Here is a 19,524-nt window from a genome sequence, read left to right as displayed (position 1 = left end):
TATGTGTCATTTATCAATTATAATTGTGATTAAAATATGATAAAACATCAATAATTCTCGGTTTCGTGTTTTTCTTGGACGCACTGTATAGTCAGTCCAAAATGCATACAAAGGCTAAATAATTTATCCCTATTTTCATGAATCGCATACAATTTTCCTAACTACCGTCACTTCGTGAAAATAGGAACAAATAGTAGTAGAAGAAGTAGTAGTAGTAGTAGTAGTAGTAGTAGCAGTACTGGTAGTCGTAGTCATAGTAGTGGTAGTGATGATGATGGTGGTGGTGGCGGTGGCAGTAGTAGTAGCAGAAGCAGAAGCAGAAGCAGAAGCAGAAGCAGCAGCAGCGAACAAAAAACAAACAAAACAAAACAAAAATGGGTCAAATTGTGGGGCTATATATAAGGTTCCAAACTCCAAAGGGGATGTTGTTATTGTTGCCAAATGCAGATGAATTATCCCGACTCCAATCTGTAATTTTACAGTTTACATGACATGCAGAATGAATTATGCAACAGTGTATCAATGTACCGAGACATCCATTTCATTTTCAAGTTCTGTATTTTGAACAAAAACTGCAAAAAACAGAAGCACACATTGATAAGGATGACACACTAGAGAGATCTAGAAAGATCTAGTAAGAGAGAGAGAGAGAGAGAGAGAGAGAGAGAGAGAGCGATATAGACATTACAATTTTTAGGTGAACAAACAAGAGATATTTCAGGTTTTAAGGGAAATCTTTATATTTGAACTCAACACAGTTAGAAAAATGATCAAGATCTTTAATTTTCATTTACCGGTACTTTTTCATCTGTCAGCTTATATAAAAAGTAGATGTGACTTCAACATAGAATTTACATTCATTTCTGTTCAAATATTCAAAATTTATCTTCTCATCTTTTCAGAGTTAAAGAGCTCTTTGCTTTCATGTGTCTTTTTACATGGAAAGATACCCCCTAAAAAGAAGACAGTTGATATCTGACAAGCATAAATTAGAAAGAGAATAAAGAGAGAAAGCAGAAAGATATTAGAAAGATATCAAACTATAACCGGTTAATGGATGGCAGACAACTGTTTATTTTCATTCCTTATGAAACTTGCAAGTCAGGGGCAATATATTTCATAGCTTCATGTCACAAAAAAGTTAAATCTGTCCAAATAATAAGTCGATGAAAACATTCCATTTGTATGACAACGACTGCCCCCGTCAAACATCAAAATATCGGGCTGGAAAACTGGAGATAAGGCATGATTTCTGCAACGCATCACCGTTATGTTTATCAATTTTAAAAACCTACTGTATACAATGTATGCTGACAAAGGGCATTATGCTATTTGGAGACAGGGAAAGATGAGATTTAGGTGGTTTCTGTGTTGTAACAGGGGCAGTATTAAATGTAAATAAACATGACTATGAATCATAAATCATTGCAAATGCTTCAAAATATAAAGATTGGAGACAAAGCAAAAGAGAGAGAGAGAGAGAGAGAGAGAGAGAGAGAGAGAGAGGGGGTGGGAGAAAGGGGGAAGGGAGAAATAAGATACTAATACAAAGGAGAACAAATCAGAAATGTAAACATGATAAAGAAAATTGGAGAGGTGAGAGAGGGAGGGGTGAGAGAGGGAGGGAGAAAGAGAGGGAGGGAGAAAGAGAGGGAAGGAGGGAGAAAGAGGGAAGGTGGGAGAGAAAGGGAAGGATGGAGAGAGAGGGAAGGAGGGAGAGAGGGAAGGGGGAGAGAGAGAGGGAAGGGGAGAGAGAGGGAAGGGGGAGGGAGAGGGAAGGGGGAGGGAGAGGGAAGGAGGGAGGGAGGGAAGGAGGGAGGGAAGGAGGGAGGGAGGGAGAGAGAGAGGGGGGGAGATGAAAGGATAGAGAGAGAGAGGGAATAAGGAAGAGAAAGGGGATGGAGAGAAAGGAAAGGAGGGAGAGAAAGGGGAGGGGGAGAGAAAGGGAAGGGTAGAGAAAGGGGAGGAAGAGAGAGAGATAAAGGGGGGGGGGGACAGAGACAGTGAGACACCTAGAGAGACAGAGGGAGAGAGAGAGACAGACAGACAGATCAGAAATGAACATGTGGACAAAAAATAAAAAATTGACATATAAAGTGAAAAGAGACCACACACACATATTCATGTATGAATGATATGCTTTTTTATGACTAACATTTGAAGAGGAATTATGCCTAAAATGGAATGTGGAAGGCAATCGAAACCAGCACAAGGCATTTTTGATGGGTACATCCAACAATGTCACCATGTAAACATGACAGGATCATGTTTAAAATGTTCCTGAGACTAACCTGTCAAATAGCTAACCAGGCAGACATACATACATAGCAATGGCTACATGTTTATTAAAAGCATGCCTTACAATCGCTGTCCCTCATGTTATTCACATAAACATGTTTTCATTTGATAATTGGTGCTGGGAATGCGAAAAACAAGCTCTGCTAATGGAATTACAAGAATTTCACACATTTTGAGAAGTCACGGCAGATAATACTTTTATTTGAGACAACACAGGAGGTGCTGTAATATTTCAGTTCTGGAAGATATGTACAATGTAAATAATCCTCACTGGTATCACTCATTTTGTTGAAGTAATAAAGAAAGATATACAAATATAGAAAAATGCCTTACTCTGTATACAAGTTACAACACATAACATTATCTGACTATTTGATTTCAAAAATTTTGAATACTGAAGCTATTTTTTTTTAATACATGATTTCATGAAAGCTCCATCTTGTTTCACTGATCAATAACACCTTTAAATAGGACTTGATGCAAAACACAACTTGGTTCTTAATATATATTTTTTAAATCTTGAATAAATATATTCAAATTAATAAAAAGATAAAGACACAAATCGGTTACTTAAAGGGGAAGTCCACCCTGAAATTAAGTTAGTTTTAATAGGAGTAGAAAAATGAGAGAAACAAGTCAGTGAAAGTTTGAGCAAATTCCGATTAAAAATAAGGAAGTTAGGATTTTTGAAGTTGTGATCAATCAAACACAAATTGGCAACTCTATGACGTATCATGCGAGCTCAACTTCCATTTGCTCAGTACTAAAAAAATCTAAAATTTTCATTTTCCCTCAAGAAAAATTTCAACCATACATGCACCCTAAATATAATAATTGCAAATATGTTTCTAAACTCCCCCTGCAAGGAACAAATATATATTCCGTCATCAATAACGAAGAAAACATGATTTTATGGAATATTATGCACAAAGCAAATGAAGGAGAGCTCGTATAATAAGTCACAGAGTTGCCAATTTGTATTTGATTGATCACTACTTCAATAATTCATAACTTTCTTATTTTCATTCAGAATTTGCTCAAACTTTCACTCACCTGATTTTCTTATTATTCTGCCTCTATCGAAACAAACTTATTTTGGGGGTGGACTTTCCCTTTAAAATAAGAAAAATAAAACAATTTATTCACATCAGTACTGGTACATCAATAAAGCAGCCCAGATTCAATAACAAGCAACGCACTTTTGATTTTATCCAACCTGTACTTTTCCCCCTTCTAAAAGTTCTGCATCCAGGTATAAATTCTGAGGTAATTTGGTGATAAACCGAATGGGGTTAGGAGCCATGTATTTCAGCACAGAATTTCTCCGCAGTGTGCTAAACAAACACACATATCCCAGATATCCGCGAGTGCCTTTCTGACGTAAACAAACTTTACCAAAGTTCCCGAAACACTCCATAATATTGCACTTTCTAATATGCCTCTCTTAGTGCTGAATGGATTATTGAGTTAAATTGTTTTGCCTTTCTGCCAAATTGGAGAGGCATAAGAAAGAGATTGCAGCTAGGCCGGGTCTCTGAGCTAATTACAAACAAAAATCACTTTGGCACATGAAGTGTTTGACAAGGGTATCTGGCTCGAAGACGGGTTCCGCGGGAGGCGCGTTGAAATGTCCCGGACCCCGCGCTAAGCCGACAGCTCAGGACCAGTAGCACCGGGTAATTCAATGAAATGCAATTCTTCTTGGATAAACACTGCGTTTTTAAAAGCGCGGGGTTATGGCCGATAACATAACATGGGCTTTGCCTCACGTCACTGCTGGCAGGAACGGGTCTGGGCATCGAGTGATCGGCTGAGAAAATGAGTCGGGGAAAATCAGCAAGTGAGATATGAAACCTGACGAGGGACTGAGATGTGACGTTTCTAAACCAGGTCGTACCAAGACCATAGATACAGATCAAGATAGGCTTAGGAAATCAAGTGAGATCTGACCACAAAGTCATAAATTCAATTTTTTATTTCAAAGCAGATTTTCAAATTTCAAATATTACACATCTACTAAATTCTTCATATTTTACAGCAAATTATTTTGTTCTTTACATTTATTTCTAAAATACAATAGTTGCTAGAGTCAATACAGATTTGGAGTTGTTAATTGAAAATTTGGTTATGCAAAATTAGCACCAGTCATTAAAACAAAAATGCACAATGAATGAGGCATCAAAGTTGAAAGTTATATTTTTGAATATGAAACCATAAGTAAAAAATTACACACATTTTAGTGATAGATGCATAGAAGAACATTCACTCAAAATTTATTTTGTGAACTGAAGACAGTAGCTACTAAGACTTGAAATTTTATCTTCCTAATGGTGCTTGTAGTTTCATATTAGTGCTCTTTGTTTATCAGTAAAATTTTCACCAACAATTAACTATTACAACTACATGCATTGCATTTCACTGACCTGCATGAATTTGGACAGAGTAATAGAAATTATCTCAAATAATTTTTTTTAATGGCAGGTACCATGTTCATCTAAGCCCTCATTTCAAAGTCAAGATGCAATGAAAAGCTCCCAATTGATGCTAATACAATTCGTAAACAATACTTGCTTCTTCAAAACTGGAGAGGGCGACAATCCCCTTTGGAGTGGGATGGATCTAACACATATCACGCAGACCCGAAAGACTATAATACTTGTATTTTATTTGTTTGGATGTCTGATTCCTCCTAGTTTCGATAGCTCGGCTTGTCATGTTACAGAAAGCTTGATTTATTTGTTAGAAACAGTCTGCATGTACATATAGTTTTTTCCTAGCTACCAAAGAAAATGGGATAGACAGTGAAACCTGCATATAAAGAACGGTCAAGGGAGACAAGGATAGTGGTCCTTGCAGTCAGCTGGTCTTTATGTACAGGTTCCTTTACTACAGGTTGAAATGAGAGACAGGTAAAGGGAAATTAAAATGTGATCCCCCTAAACAGGTGGTCTCTAATGCAGGTTTGAATGCATTCTAACAATAATAACTCTAAAGTGAGACTAGACTGACAGCATATTGCACATTAATGTAGCCTCTGTACTTGAGCTGCTCTGGGCAAGAGACACAGCAAGAGACATAGTAGCCAGAGACTGACAAAGGCTCTGAACAAGGTTTTGGGAATTGTTCGAAAAGTGTCAAATTAGAGTTTGTATATATATGCAGAATAAGAGCCAAAAGGGCGCTTTGTGTTAAATGTTTGAGTTCACATTTTCCGGGTTCCAAATACATGATACATATTATATCAAAAATTATGCATTTGACCAAGTATTGCATTTTATCTACAAAAAGAGGCCTTCTATAGTAAAATTTTACCATTTGCTCTTCATGTAACCTGCTGAGAGCCAGAAAGGCAGTATCCCTCATCATTTTTAAAGGAAACTTCCTTCTGTCTCTCTGCAGATACTGTATGACTTTCAATTTCACAACTTCAACAAATTGTATAAACAAAGAGAGAAGATAGAAATTATTTGTTCTCATTCAAATGGTAGTATCTCGACTTGTATTCAATTGTTTGGTTATGACTCCTGCAAAATTTCATGCAAGTAAAACAAGTCAATAAGAAAAGAACAGCTTAAATTGTTTTGAGTAGAAGGTAGCAAACTGATGCTTAGATCATGTGGGTAGAGAACATCTGTATACTTGAAGCCTGTTTCATGAAAAGGAGTGATAAATTACCATCAATGAAACTGGTCACATTGACACCATATCAACACAAGATGGGGCTATTGCTCTTTAGATTCTAACATCTCCTTATAAGGACAGTGGCTCCACAGAAGTTGTTTTCCTTGAATATTTTTATCAATCTGTGTACATTTTACCTACAAACCTGTTTGAGTGGACTGGTAAACTATTATGAGATTGAAAAAATGACTTTCTGATGGTATAAACAATGTTCATGCCATTTGCTTATGCTTTATATTCATAAAATGGATACATGGTTATAAATTCAGACATTTAAATGTAGGACTACAGTACGTTGTAAAAAAGTACTATTTAATATATTTCAAATAACTCCTCTCCCATGATTTTACTGTGCATTATTTCAAAATGATGAAAGAGGCATGATCACAATTCTTATCTCCATGATCATAAAGTGGTCTTTACAATTACAGACAGTTTATCTTACTATACAAAGTCCCTTTAAAACAGGTGTCAATAAAACAACAATGCTCAAGGGAAACTATCAGGAAAATATAAATAAAGGAGAGACTTCACAGACAGATTGTTTTTGTGATATTGTAAACATCAAGTACACAAGAAAATATTCTCATGGACATTTAATTTAAGAAATAATAAAGTGTGCATCAAAGACTTAAAGGTAATACAAAGTTTTGGGAAATTTTGAAAATTGGGTGGATAGTGAATCTTTACAATTTTGATATATTTGGACGCCCCTGCGGATGTATTATAAGCACTAAAAACATTAACCCCTAAAACACTTCTGTTTTCGAGAAAAATTGAATATAAAAATTTACCGGTGCTCCCGGTAAATTTTGATAAATTTCAAATACCGCCTACGGCCGTACAATGGTAGCTGCGACCATGAAAATCTCAGAATATGTAGTTGTGATATATAATTTCCAAACGGGAATAGCTAATCGGTCGATTTTAGTCAAGAAACATTGTTTCATAGCTAAATTGATATCTTGACCTTGAGAGGGAGCTATACAACATAAAGAGTTTATTATTTATAATTTCATAACTTTAGACTCGATTTCAATTGGGACAACGATCAATGAATATTGTAGGAACGCATATGCTTCCAATATGTTAATTTGAACCGAATTCATGATCCCATACCAAAACTTTGTAATACCTTTAACAAGAATATAAAACTGCTTCAGTTTCACAGCCACTCGCTGTATCAGATAAAACAACACACGATAGATGATAGAGCATCAACCAAGAAAAAGGCTTCTAGTACGAGATTGAAATCAAGATGACATGAAGAAGAGGAAAAACATACCCACGATGAGAGGTAAGCAAGGCAATAAGGTCCTTATCTTGGCAACGATTGCCTTTTGATACGACTTTCCTTTATAATAACCACAAGAAGCTCTTGGTTGCATCAGTCGTCCCAGCCCATCATCGCCTGAAACATGAGTTATGTCAAGAGATTACCGATATTTACATTGGGCATCAATAGATGATGGGTTGTTGTACGCTCACAGGTTTTAATTCCAGATCAAAACAATCTCCATTTCCATATTTCCCTAACATCTTACCAACATAAATATAGCCTGTGAAAGGGAGAGTAGGCCTGTCCTCATCAGCTCGAGATATCCAAATAACCCGCTATTTTAACTATCCCGATCGCAAATTATCCAGCTTATTTGCGTCTTTATCAGCCTGCAGTTGCGATTAACGGGATATAAGGTCGAGATAATCATCCCAAGATATCTTGGGCTAGTTGGCAAAATATCCCGCTATTTGTCCGGTGCGACTTCACCAGACAAAAGACTCGCACTACGCGCGAACGCTGGGCAAAATATCTTGAGAAAATATCTTGATCTAATTTCTTGAGCTTGAGTTTCGAGGTCGAGTCTCAAGCTGATGACGACGCGATTTGTAACTTCAGGCATATTTCCCAAATCAGAAATAGCGGGCTATTTAACAATCTGAGCTGATGAAGACATACCTAGTGAGGAGGTTGGAGATAGACGAGAGAGGTGGAGGTAATTCTCCTATCCTTCAACAATGGAGTCATCACTAGCTGTCTGGTATTGTTTTGAATTCATCTTCTTTCTTTGGGAGTTTTGTAGGGAATATATTGCTAGGTGAGAGATGGAGGCCCGAGAAGGATAATGAGAATATGAAACGGTCTTGGAAATGGTTTTTGGAACGCAGACAATGAATGATGTATAAAGTCTGATGAACTTCTCAATCTTAGTCGGAATAAAAATGTAGGAGACACATGCCCTGCATTTTGCAGTTTCTCTATGCAGGGTTCTCTACATAACACTGTTATCCTCAAGGTTATGCCTTCAAAAGGGAAAGGGGTCGGTGAAGAAAAGGGGGAAACAAGCATTGCATTTAGGAGGCTTGGGAAGACAAAAATTACCATTAAAACAAATTAATGACAGGTAAAGCACATGAAATTGTTTAGAAAGACAAAGGATGAGATAAAGAGACCACAAACAAGAAACTAGAGGAAAGAAGAAAATTACAACAAAATCAAGAAACGGAGAATAGGAAAAGGGGGAAACAAGGAGAAAGAAGAGGGGGACAGAGAGACACATAGAAGAAAGAGACAGAGAAAGAGAGAGAGAGAGAGAGAGAGAGAGAGAGATAAAGAGGAAGAAGAAAAGATACCTGTAAGTGTTACACAGAGATGTCAAAAGAATAAAGAAAGGAAGAGAAGAGAGGGAAAGACAGGGAGGGAAGGAGAGACAGACAGATGCACAGAGAGATGATGTTGGGGGGAAACAGCAATAAGCATAGGGTTAGAGAGAAAGAGAAAAACAGAAGGTGATAAAGATATCAAGAGAGAGTGAGAGATTGAGAGAAAGAGAGAGAAAGACGGGAAGGGGAATCTTAGAAATGACAGCCCCTACAAGTGGCTGGGGGGACCTTTCCCCGACTTGACAACTGAGCAAAATATTTGGAGTAGAATAAATCTCTCGATAACAGCTTAATGCTGTGCCTGTATGCACATACGAATGGAGGCAGATCTCAGCGCCCACTTCAGAGTGACAAGAAGAAGTAGTGCGGGGAGATGGGCCGAGAAACGGAAGTGAAGTGAGCTCTCCAAGGACAATTCCGATGCTTAAACAAGGGACAACGGCGACGCAAAAGGAAGAAGAAAGAGAAAAAATACCTTGCATCTTGCTTAATACATGTTTTCCTTGTTCATTTTCAGGTTAACGGTTTACAAAAACATGGGGGAAATTATGCCGTGAAGTAGTGGAGCAGCCAAATGCTGCTTGATGTGTTCGCTGGCTCCACTGTCAAGTCCAAGTTAACTTCTCATAGAGGGCAAGCAAACAGATGCAAAGTAGTAGGGAGGGACAAATGGGGTAGGTATTTACATGTTAATCATTTGTGGGGGCAGGAACATGTATTTATATTTTTATGAAAAGATTTTGTTATACTGAACAAATTTGGAAGTATCTCATTTTAATTTGGATCGTACTTGAAAATGATTGCTACTTTCTTTACTAAATCAAATATGGGATACAGAATTGTAAGAATGTATGGATCTGCAAAAGTTTTCTCCCATCAAATGTGATTTCAAAATACTGCTCTTACTAAGATGTTAAACACTTGTTGATGTCCACTTCTCTGAATTTTCTTTCCTCTCAGTCTCAACTTTTCTCTTGTTAAGTATCCCTCCCTTACCATCTCTTTCAGATCATACAGGTACATCCCATCAAGACATGACACAATTTTCTGCATTCTTCATAGTATTTGATGGTGTTTTAAAAGGGGCTGTACAAGCTGAATGGCAGGAATAAGACCTGTAGTTTACTACTTCAATATACATGGCTGATATTTTCACACAAAATATCTTAAAAGGAAATTCGCAATTTAGAAAAGAATAAACTTTTTTTACTTGAAATGTGAATGAATTATTTTATTTCTGCATAATATTACCGGTATGCAGAAATAAAGTAATCTATTTACATGTATATTGTAAAGAAAAATATTTCCAAAATTAATTTCTCCTTAGTTAAAAATGAAGCTCTTTAGAATGATTATCTTTATTTAAACCAAGTTTTTCATGACAAATAAAAGAAGGTAAGCTAATACATGTCCAAAATATGAAGAAAAAAACATGTGAGTTATCTATAGTGTCAGAAATTAGCCATACATCAATTACAAATTTTGCTAAGCCTGCAACACATTATTGAATAATAATCCTCATTTTTTTTCATTGTTTATTTTGCCATACATAATGAGGTAATGTGTAGATTGCTTTTATAAGCAAATGGTTTTTCAGTTTGAGATGCAACATGTTCATTGTAAATATAATCAAACTTACTTTCACTATTTAACACTATTGTAAAAATTATTTAAAAAACAGAAAACAAAAAGAAAAGAAAAAACTTGTAGGTAATTACTTTAACATTGAATTCTCTTAATGATACAAATTAGATTCTTATATTATCTAACGAAACAAAACTTGTGCTGATTATTCAAGGCTACAAACAAAATAATACCTGCAAACAAGTTTGGCAGAAACAGGATGACCTGAATAATGAGACAATAAGTTCCTGACCAATGTTCACATAACATACAGTCTTATACATTGTACATGAAAGAGTTTTGCTTTTCAGTGAATAACACTTCCTGCAAGTTTTGATGTTTTTATTTCGCCGGTCAAAACAACCCCTCTACTGCTCGATAAACAACAGCGACTGCCTTCAATCCAGTTTCTCTTTAAAAAGCAATTCCATTACCCAAACTCAAGATAAGCTTTAAGTTTAAGAGCTACGCTACTAGGCCCCTCCCCCTTCCAGTCACACGGACACACATTATTATGCAAATGAAGACAGCTCACTCGGCCTGTCAATCAAACTGGGCGTGCAGTGTAATCCAATGCGGAGCAATACGAAGAGAGTGCTTGGCCTTAGGACACTACACTTATAGTGGGACAGGTTTCAAAGTGATAGCGCTGATTTGACATCATCGCCCTCTTGAGTCATGAATACCACCAGCGACGGACTCCATACAGCCACTTCATCATTCGATTGCCCCACTTTTTCTCTTTTTTATTTATTGAGCTACAACACCTAATTTTTAAAATGCAGTATGTGGTTCATATAGAGCCACTTCTCTGTTCGATTGCTCTAGATTTTTTTTCTCTCCTTTTTTTGAGTTGCAAACTTGCAATATAACAATTTTTAAAACATATGTAGTTCATACTGCCACTTCATTGCCCACTTGATCTTGTTCTTCTCTTTCTTTTTCATTGGAAAGCATGATTTTCAAAAACAAGATCAGATTCTATAGTAAACATGAAATGACAGAGTAATATATATACTGGAAAGAAGGTGACATGAAATTTGTCGAAGATATTCTTATTCTTAATGCAGAAGTATCTGCCAGTTTTGATGAGATTCTTACAAAATTAAGGACGTTTCATATCACACTTACGCTGATGATACACAGTTGTATGTTACATTTAACCCTAAGCAACCTAATGGCTTAAATACTGCATTAAAAACTCTTTCAGATTGTGTCACAGATATAAGTATGTGGATGGGAAGGAATAAGCTTAAACTAAATGAGGAAAAGACAGAGTTTTTGGTAATCGGCTCCAAACACAACTTGGGAAACATTAATGATGTTAATCTTACATTCGGAACCACCCAGATTGCACCATCTACATCGGTCAAGAACCTTGGTGTCATTTTTGATTGCAATATGTCCATGTCTAACCAAATAGACCAGCTTTGTAAATCTGTACGATATCAGTTGAAGAATGTATCACAGATTAGGAAGTATGTATCTGAAGATGCATGTCATCATGTGATTCGCAGCCATGTTCTTTCCCGGTTGGATTATTGTAACGGGTTGCTTACAGAAGTCCCTCAAACATATATAAGAAGACTTCAAAGTTTACAGAACTGGGCGGCTCGTATTATTTTTCGTTTAGACCGTCGTCACGATGCCATGCCTCTACTAACATCCCTTCATTGGTTGCCAATCAAACAGAGGATTGGTTTTAAGATTCTTTTATTTGTATACAAATTTTTTCATGATCAGGCACCAGAGTATTTTAGTGACTGTCTTGAGTTGTATCAACCTGTACGTACAAACCTTCGCTCCAATGCAGACCCATTTCGACTGACATTTCATGTGGCTCGTAGTAAGGCAGGAGATCGCACATTCACTGTTGCAGCAGCTAAGGAGTGGAATAAACTTCCCTCCAGTATCAAAGCTGCTGCATCAGTGGATGTTTTTAAGAAACTCCTTAAAACCTATTTATTTCCTACTTGATTCGCTATTTTTTTTGTTTGTTCAATGTTATGTTATGTTATGATTTGTGGTTATTATTGTAAGCGCTGTGATATAGTGTACTATGAATAGCGTAGCTAAATGCCTAATAATAATAATAATAAGGATGATTTAGAATTGAATATAAAAGATTAAGGAAACTTTCTTGTGCACAGTGTGAGTGTGTACTGTGTTAACATTTACAAACTGTCTATACTTTACAAACTGTCTTAAGAATAAGCAATAGTAATCTAAACCCTCCAGATGCCATCAAGTTTATGAATTGTTACTAGTATAACACAGATTATACTTTGTAAACTGGCAATTTTTATCTTTATAACTCATTATACATTTTGTATCATGTGATGATACAAATCTTATATAATGATCTTATTTAACTTGATGAAAAACAATTTAACAGACAATTTTTTTTTTTAATTGCTGAGGAAAGTGTAATAAAAATGTAGAGAGTGTACACTGCTCATAGCACTAAAGGAGTTAACACAGGTCTATTACAGGTGCATGTACATGTAGCTACAGCATAGTTACTTCCAAATTAGTATTATGTTGGGGGGGGGGGGGGGCAGGGGATTATAAACTACAATGCACAGAGTCTTTGCTTTTTTTTCTTCTTCTCTTTCTATGGATTATTTTGGTTAAAAAATGTGAATTAACTTCAGTATTTTGTGGAATATTGAAATGTGATATCTGAAATAAGTCTACATTTTGTTTAATAATAATGATAATAATGGGTTCTTGTATAGCGCTCATGTCAGTCAGATGTGACCCTCCAGGCACTCCCGATTATTACCCTGGCTTTAGCATGGCTGTCATATGGCACTCTAGCATTTCAAGGAATAAATTCCTACCAGCCCAAAGTTTTGTGTACTGCATACATCCTAATTTACAGAATTTTGAATGATGAAAGTGAATTCTGCTGGAGGCCATTCAAACAAATTGTGAAAGTACACAACAAAATTCTTATCTTATAGAAAGTGGTGCTAAGAGTACTGGTTGGTCTCTTGCATATAAATCAAATGTACAGGAATCATCAAAAGTTCCTAACCACATTGGTTAGTTCACATTTGGTAAGTTTACTACACTTGTAGAACTAATTGTCATATTTTCTGACAGCATAAAATAACTCTGCAAAGAATGTCACCGGCCATATAGCAGAATTTTTTTTACCAACTCTCCCCAAATTTGAGAAGTGGCCCATATGCTGTATATAATATTGCAAAAACTAGAAGTGTCATGGTCGAGTGGATATGTCACCGGACTGTCGATCACAAGGTCCGCGGTTCGAGTCCTGCCGCAGCACTAATGTCCTTTGGCAAGATATTGATCTACATTTGCCACACTCAACCCAGGTGATGTAAATGGGTACCTTGCAGGAATTAATGCCTTGAAATGCTAGAACGCCGTGATGGTAGCTGTGCTAAAGCCAGGGTAATAATCGGGAGCGCAAAGAGTGTCAAACCTGACAGACATGAGCGCTATACAAGAACCCAGTATTATTATTATTATTATTATTATTATTATTAAATTGGACCCACAACCATAATTTGTATACCATTAGAAGACAAATCACCACAGTGGGAAAAAAAATAGTTTAGATCAAGGCAGACACAGAAGGTAACTCAGACGTAAGTAACATGCGCTTGTGTCTATAGTACAATTGCATCAATTACTCTACTCACAAGATGCTAATATCTTAATTAATTTATCTTTGTATTTAAACTAGACTAATTTAAACTTCCCATGTATCTCTTCAAAAAAGCAAAATTTGGTGCCAAGATGATATCAAGAATGGAATCCCAAACATACATGTTTATTCAAATATTTTTAGGTGATTGGTCCCCTTCAAGGGTCTCTTGTTACAACTCACCTTGCAGTTTCAGTCTTGTCGCTCCTGACACCAGACGAGCACCATATGAAGTACGGCTATTGAGGCACTTTGGGCAGGATGATCGCTCCAGAAGTCACCCCCATCGCTGGACCAGCCTGGCTCAGCTCCCTTCCATTCAAAATAAATGTTCTTGTCGGTAAAGACGATGTATGCATGGCAATCTGACCGGGTGGCTGTGAGCCAGTGACTGAACTTGATAAGGATACACCGAGGTTGGTTACGGTCAAGCTGGCTGGGTTGACGGTCACTGCATTGTTGTTTGTAGCAATGTTCACAGTTCCAAAACAATTCTGCTCAGCTCCCGCAAGTATCTGCGGTTGTTGGTGTTTGTGAGCAACTTGTTGAACTGTGCCCGTTGCCAAGGCTGGCTGAACTGTTTGTGGCTGATTAGCGCAAATCACTGGTACGGTCTTTACTCCTCTGATACCAATATTTGAAAGCGAGACATAAGTAGCATTGGGTGGTTGGGGAATGCTCAGACCAACATTGTCTACAACATTGTTTTCATTCTGAGAAGCCTTCATGGCATTGATGAAAACAGTTTGGCAAGGTGAACTAGAACTTGAAATAGCAGCAGTGGGAGAATGAGACATAGTAGACACAAGGACTGGAATGTTGGAGGTTCCATAGCCGAGCGTCTGAGTTTGAATGGCCTCACTCTGCTGCAGCTGTCCATCATCGCCAATTTCTTGAACATAAGTGTCACAGTCCTGTGCTACAATGATCCCTGAAGACAACACATGAGCGGAAAGTTCAGAGGACGTCCTGTTCATGTTGACTGGCATCATTGTTATTAGTTTTCCTTGACAGGTTGCAACTCGAGGCTCACTGGACTCTGGAAGAACGTTTATTGCATTGTCTGCAGGGTTGTCATGACCTGTAGCTGAGATGGTCAATGAAGTGTCTCCTGAGATACAGACCTCTGCACCCGTTGAAAGTGGGTCAGGTATTGAGAAGGTACCCATAGAAGAAGCGGAAGAAGAACCTGATACATGTGTACCATTGGTACTTGGATAACTCTCAGTACTTTGATCATCAAGCTGCGAAGCACTATTTCTCGAAGACACATTCTCAGTTATTCTAGGATGGCAATGTTCACTCCCACCAAGATCCATTGTAACTGGTTGAGAGTTTTTGTCTACTGTAATCACAATAGCATCATCAAGATTTGAGGAGTCAGCACATCTCTCATCACATCCCTTTTCCAATGCCCTTGGAGTGTTCTGCAGCACTTGATGTTCTGTACCCTCGTTCTCCTGGAGCTGTTCATGCTGTCTCCTATGACTCCTGTAGGAGTCTTCCCTAACAAATGATGCATCACAATCCTCACATGACCATGGTTTTTTCCCATCAAATACTGGAATCGCTGGCTTAGAGCTTCTCACATTTTTCCTTGACGCTTTCTTTGATTTGGAAGGAGCTTTGGCCATCCGGTTTTTTGTTGGTGTCTTCATATTTGAAGTTTCCACAGCTTTCCCTTCATCCGGATGTTTCTTCTTTGTATGCATCAACAGGGTAATATTGTGCTTTGCATGGTATGGACAATATTCGCACAAGAACATTTTCCTGTAATTCTTCTGTTTATTATTTTCGGAAGGTTCCATGCTTGTTTTGGTTTTGGAAGATGCGCTATGGTCACAACTTGCATGGTTGTCCATCTGCTTTCGAGTTCTGCATTGGAATTGACACTTATCACATTTGTACTTCACTTCCCCTCTATGATTGGTCTGAATGTGGGACTTGAGATTGCATTTGAAATGAGATCTGTAGCTGCACTGATCACAGCCAAATGGTTTGCTTTCTGTGTGAATGAGGGTATGCCTTTTCAGATCGGTGTTGGTTTTAAACTTTGCATCACACTGCTGGCAGTGGAACGGCGAGTCACCGGTGTGGCGGCGCAGGTGGACAACCAACTGGCTTGAATTGCGACTGGCGTAGGAGCAGAGTTGACACTGGTAGGGTCTATCACCTGAATGGACACGCATGTGTTTCTTGAAGCTTCCCCCATCGGCACACCTGTAGGTACACAGTTCACAAGCAAAGGGCTTCTCCTTTGTATGGGCTCTCTCATGAATCTTCCTCTTATCGTCTCTGGAGAATCGTTTCTCGCAGAACTGACATTTGAATGGTTTCTCCCCGGTGTGAATCCTTCGATGACGGTGCAAATCTTTCTGATGAGCTGTCACAAACTTACAGAGTTCAAAGTCACATTTAAACTGTTTGACGTATTGCTTAGGTTTTCTCTTTTCTCCTGGATTCTTTCTTGGTGCTCCTCTAGGAGGCGCTTCAGCACTCCTTTTCCTTGACTTCTTCTTCCTCCCTGTCTCTTCTGGTTCTGTACTAGGTGATCCTTCTAGAATATCTGAGCTTGTCTCTACAGGGGTTGTTGAAGTAACTCTCTGATGTTGTCTAGTCTGGCCTTGAGTTGAGTCGGCTTGGGATCGAGTTGGTGTAGACAAGTTGAGGCCAATAGTTTTGACAACTTGAGTGGTTGTAGGGACCCATTTGCATTCAGACCTTTTGTGGCGTATGAAATCTTCTATGGTGGAGGAATCTGACCCACAGGCTCCGCAAATATGTTTGTCCATCTTGATCCATTTATCCTGAAAAGGAAAGAGATGATAGAATTACAGTGTCAGTATATGATTGAAGTACAAATACATGTAAGCGAGAGTGGGAAGAAAGGAAGAAGAAGTTTAGGATTATAAAGATCTCATTTTCAGAAAAACACACATAATACTTTGGGTGTAAGAGGACAGGATTAGCTTGATGAAATATCTTGAATGAATGTTTGTTTCAACTTTGGATTCGGCAGTTTGTGGATTCATAAAATAATTTTTTTTCTTCATATTTACGCAAATTTTTATATGCAAATTTTACCAAACAAAGTTAGTCTCATGCACATTTTTACTAGTGTCACATATTTCTAAAGTTTGTGGCAGGTTTTTTTCGTAAAGCAATTATAGGCAAGGTTTGCGCCAAGTTGCGTCCCGGACTCACCAAAAACCAATTCTCTCACACAAATTTTACAAAAGCGGTGAGTAAATGCATCCCATAGGACGCAACACAAATTTTCGGGTTGATTTTTAGAAGCTAGAGAAGAATCATTTTCGCACAGGGCTCCATAGCCCAACACTTTTCAGGTAGGCCTACCCCTTAAAGTGCCCTTTTTTACTTTTAATAATTGTCATTGCATGTTCTTATAATAATTGCCTCTTACCACCTCTGATATTTGAGTGCCCCCTTCACCTATGGTAATTGGCCCTATTCAAATCTTCAAGCTAATTTTACTTTAACAAGTGCCCTTTTCTTTTTAATAAGAGCCACTTGCCACTTGCCACTTCTGACACCTCCGATATATACCTCTTGTTAAAAACTCATAGATGCCCATATACCTTTGACATGTGCCCATTTTCCTTTGTAATAAGTGCCCCTTCACCTCTTATAATTGCCTCTTGATCTTGTCAAATCTGATAGGTGTCCCTTAGATAGGCAAATTCATGTAAAAAAATATATTCAAAAAATTGACTTGAAAACACATCACACAATTAGTCTGAACCGAGTCAGGAGCAAATTTGAAGAAATTATATTTTTAAATGTTGTAAAACCAAAGATATAAGAAGAAAACTGACCAAGTATCTGTACTAAAAATCGTACATGTAAAATTGGTCGTATACATTCGACAGCTGAAAATGACGCGCACGATTGCATTACGTGCGTTCTCGAATCCAAAATCATACCTCACACACACACTCTCGCCATACCGCGAATGGTCCGTCGTGGGGAGCTGGCCGGCTGAGAGTTTGCAGCGATACCAACGCAGCTTCGGAGCTCCGCAGAGCGCCATTTTAGCGGGACTCGGAAAGGTTCGAGGTGGGAAGGCAGCGGCCTAGCTTTTTGCCCAAACAACGCTAGATCGGCTGCTGGCAAAATGAAAATAACTACGATCGAGAACATCGTCGGTTTCTTAACTTTTCAGTGAGATAATTCTGAATTCTAATTGAGACTATATAATAAATTAAATCGACAAAGAAACCTTGGTAGAACTCTTATAAGTACTATACAAAAGCTTGTTTATTTCTTCATTTGACATTTTGTTTTCGACCATTTTTTCGTGCGCGAGTCAATGTAAACTATGTATTACCAAACTTTCAACACGCAAGGAACGGGGAACACTCGCGGACCTCGTAACAAATTTGTTGCAAAAAAAAAATTCAAGGGTGAATTTGAAGCAGTGAAGAACATTGGCGCTGCAATGCGCAGAAATATACTTGAAAGAAACTTAAAAAATAATACCTGAATTTTCAGAAAATCGTATTTGTATTAGTGTACCTAGAGTAAAGTACCCGGTTTTCGGCCACTTAAGACAAAATCCTATTTATTGGACTCTTTACTTCCTATTTATTATCATTTCTTGTTCAAATCATGAAGCAAATATTATTATTATTTAAACAAAAAAAGAATCCCAAAAAAAAATCACGAATTGCCATGACAATATTCATTTCAATTTTCACTGTTTTGGAGCCGGTTATCGGCCGAGCGTTTCAGTTTACGGCCGCATGTACAAAGTCAATAGGAAGCGCTCGCGCGCGCCGTGCGTTTCTGCGCTGATGTATAGCACAAGCGGGCGGAGCAAGTATCCCACGCCGGAGCTCCCGGGTGCTCGCCTGGCCGAATACAGGCACAGCGGTGATCGGAAGTTGGAATCTGAATTAGACAGACATATCGTGTGTGCGTCGCGGTGTGCGGCTGCATTGATTTAATACATGCGATGAGATACTTTTGAGCTTGCGACCAGCACAAAATCGGGCTCTATATCTGAAAAATACTTGAAATAAAGCTCATTTTATGGTACCCATATTTCTTACATACACGCGTAAGAAACTCGATTTTTCAGATTTGGGTAGCGGGACCGCCGATTACATCGCTAAAATGTGATATTTTAGGATATATTTTGTTTATAAATCAGATTTTATGAAGATTTGTCGGGAAAAAATGTCAATTTTTTCCGTTTGGTGGTCATTTCTAGGCTAATATTTTAAAAGTTGCATCAGTAATGGGCCCGATGTTTCTCTTATCGTACTCGCATGTTATTTCTACATAGATTAAACATAGGATGGTTAAGGGTAAGACCAGATAACATTATAAAAAAGATATATCCTTCCACCCTCCCATATCCAAGTTTTGGGCTGATTATTGCCGACCCACCGCAGCAAGGCCATTCAGATTTTCGTACGCGCGCAAAGCGCCCTCTAGTGCCCCATGAATGTGCCTACCTTAGATCTATAATATTTTGACCAGTGCCTTTTTCCGTTGTATTCCCTCTTATTAATTAAGTGCCCGTTTTCATCTCCGACAACCGTTTCTACAACATACAT

General features: G+C 38.0%; 1 protein-coding gene across 1 annotated transcript in view; it reads right to left on the bottom strand.

Moving 5' to 3' along the window:
• Positions 1-19,524, bottom strand: part of LOC100889859 (zinc finger and BTB domain-containing protein 24) — a 44,687-nt gene that overhangs the window by 24,717 nt on the left and 446 nt on the right. The window contains exon 2 of the mRNA XM_011675322.2: positions 14,126-16,749. Coding sequence (XP_011673624.2) covers positions 14,182-16,734 — 2,553 coding nt within the window. The 5' untranslated portion in view covers positions 16,735-16,749 and the 3' untranslated portion in view covers positions 14,126-14,181. The remainder of the gene's footprint in view (positions 1-14,125; positions 16,750-19,524) is intronic.

Source organism: Strongylocentrotus purpuratus, unplaced genomic scaffold, assembly GCF_000002235.5.
Source record: "Strongylocentrotus purpuratus isolate Spur 01 unplaced genomic scaffold, Spur_5.0 spur5_scaffold_8, whole genome shotgun sequence".
Taxonomy (NCBI): Eukaryota; Metazoa; Echinodermata; class Echinoidea; order Camarodonta; family Strongylocentrotidae; genus Strongylocentrotus; species Strongylocentrotus purpuratus.
This window is presented reverse-complemented; position numbering and strand designations above follow the sequence as displayed.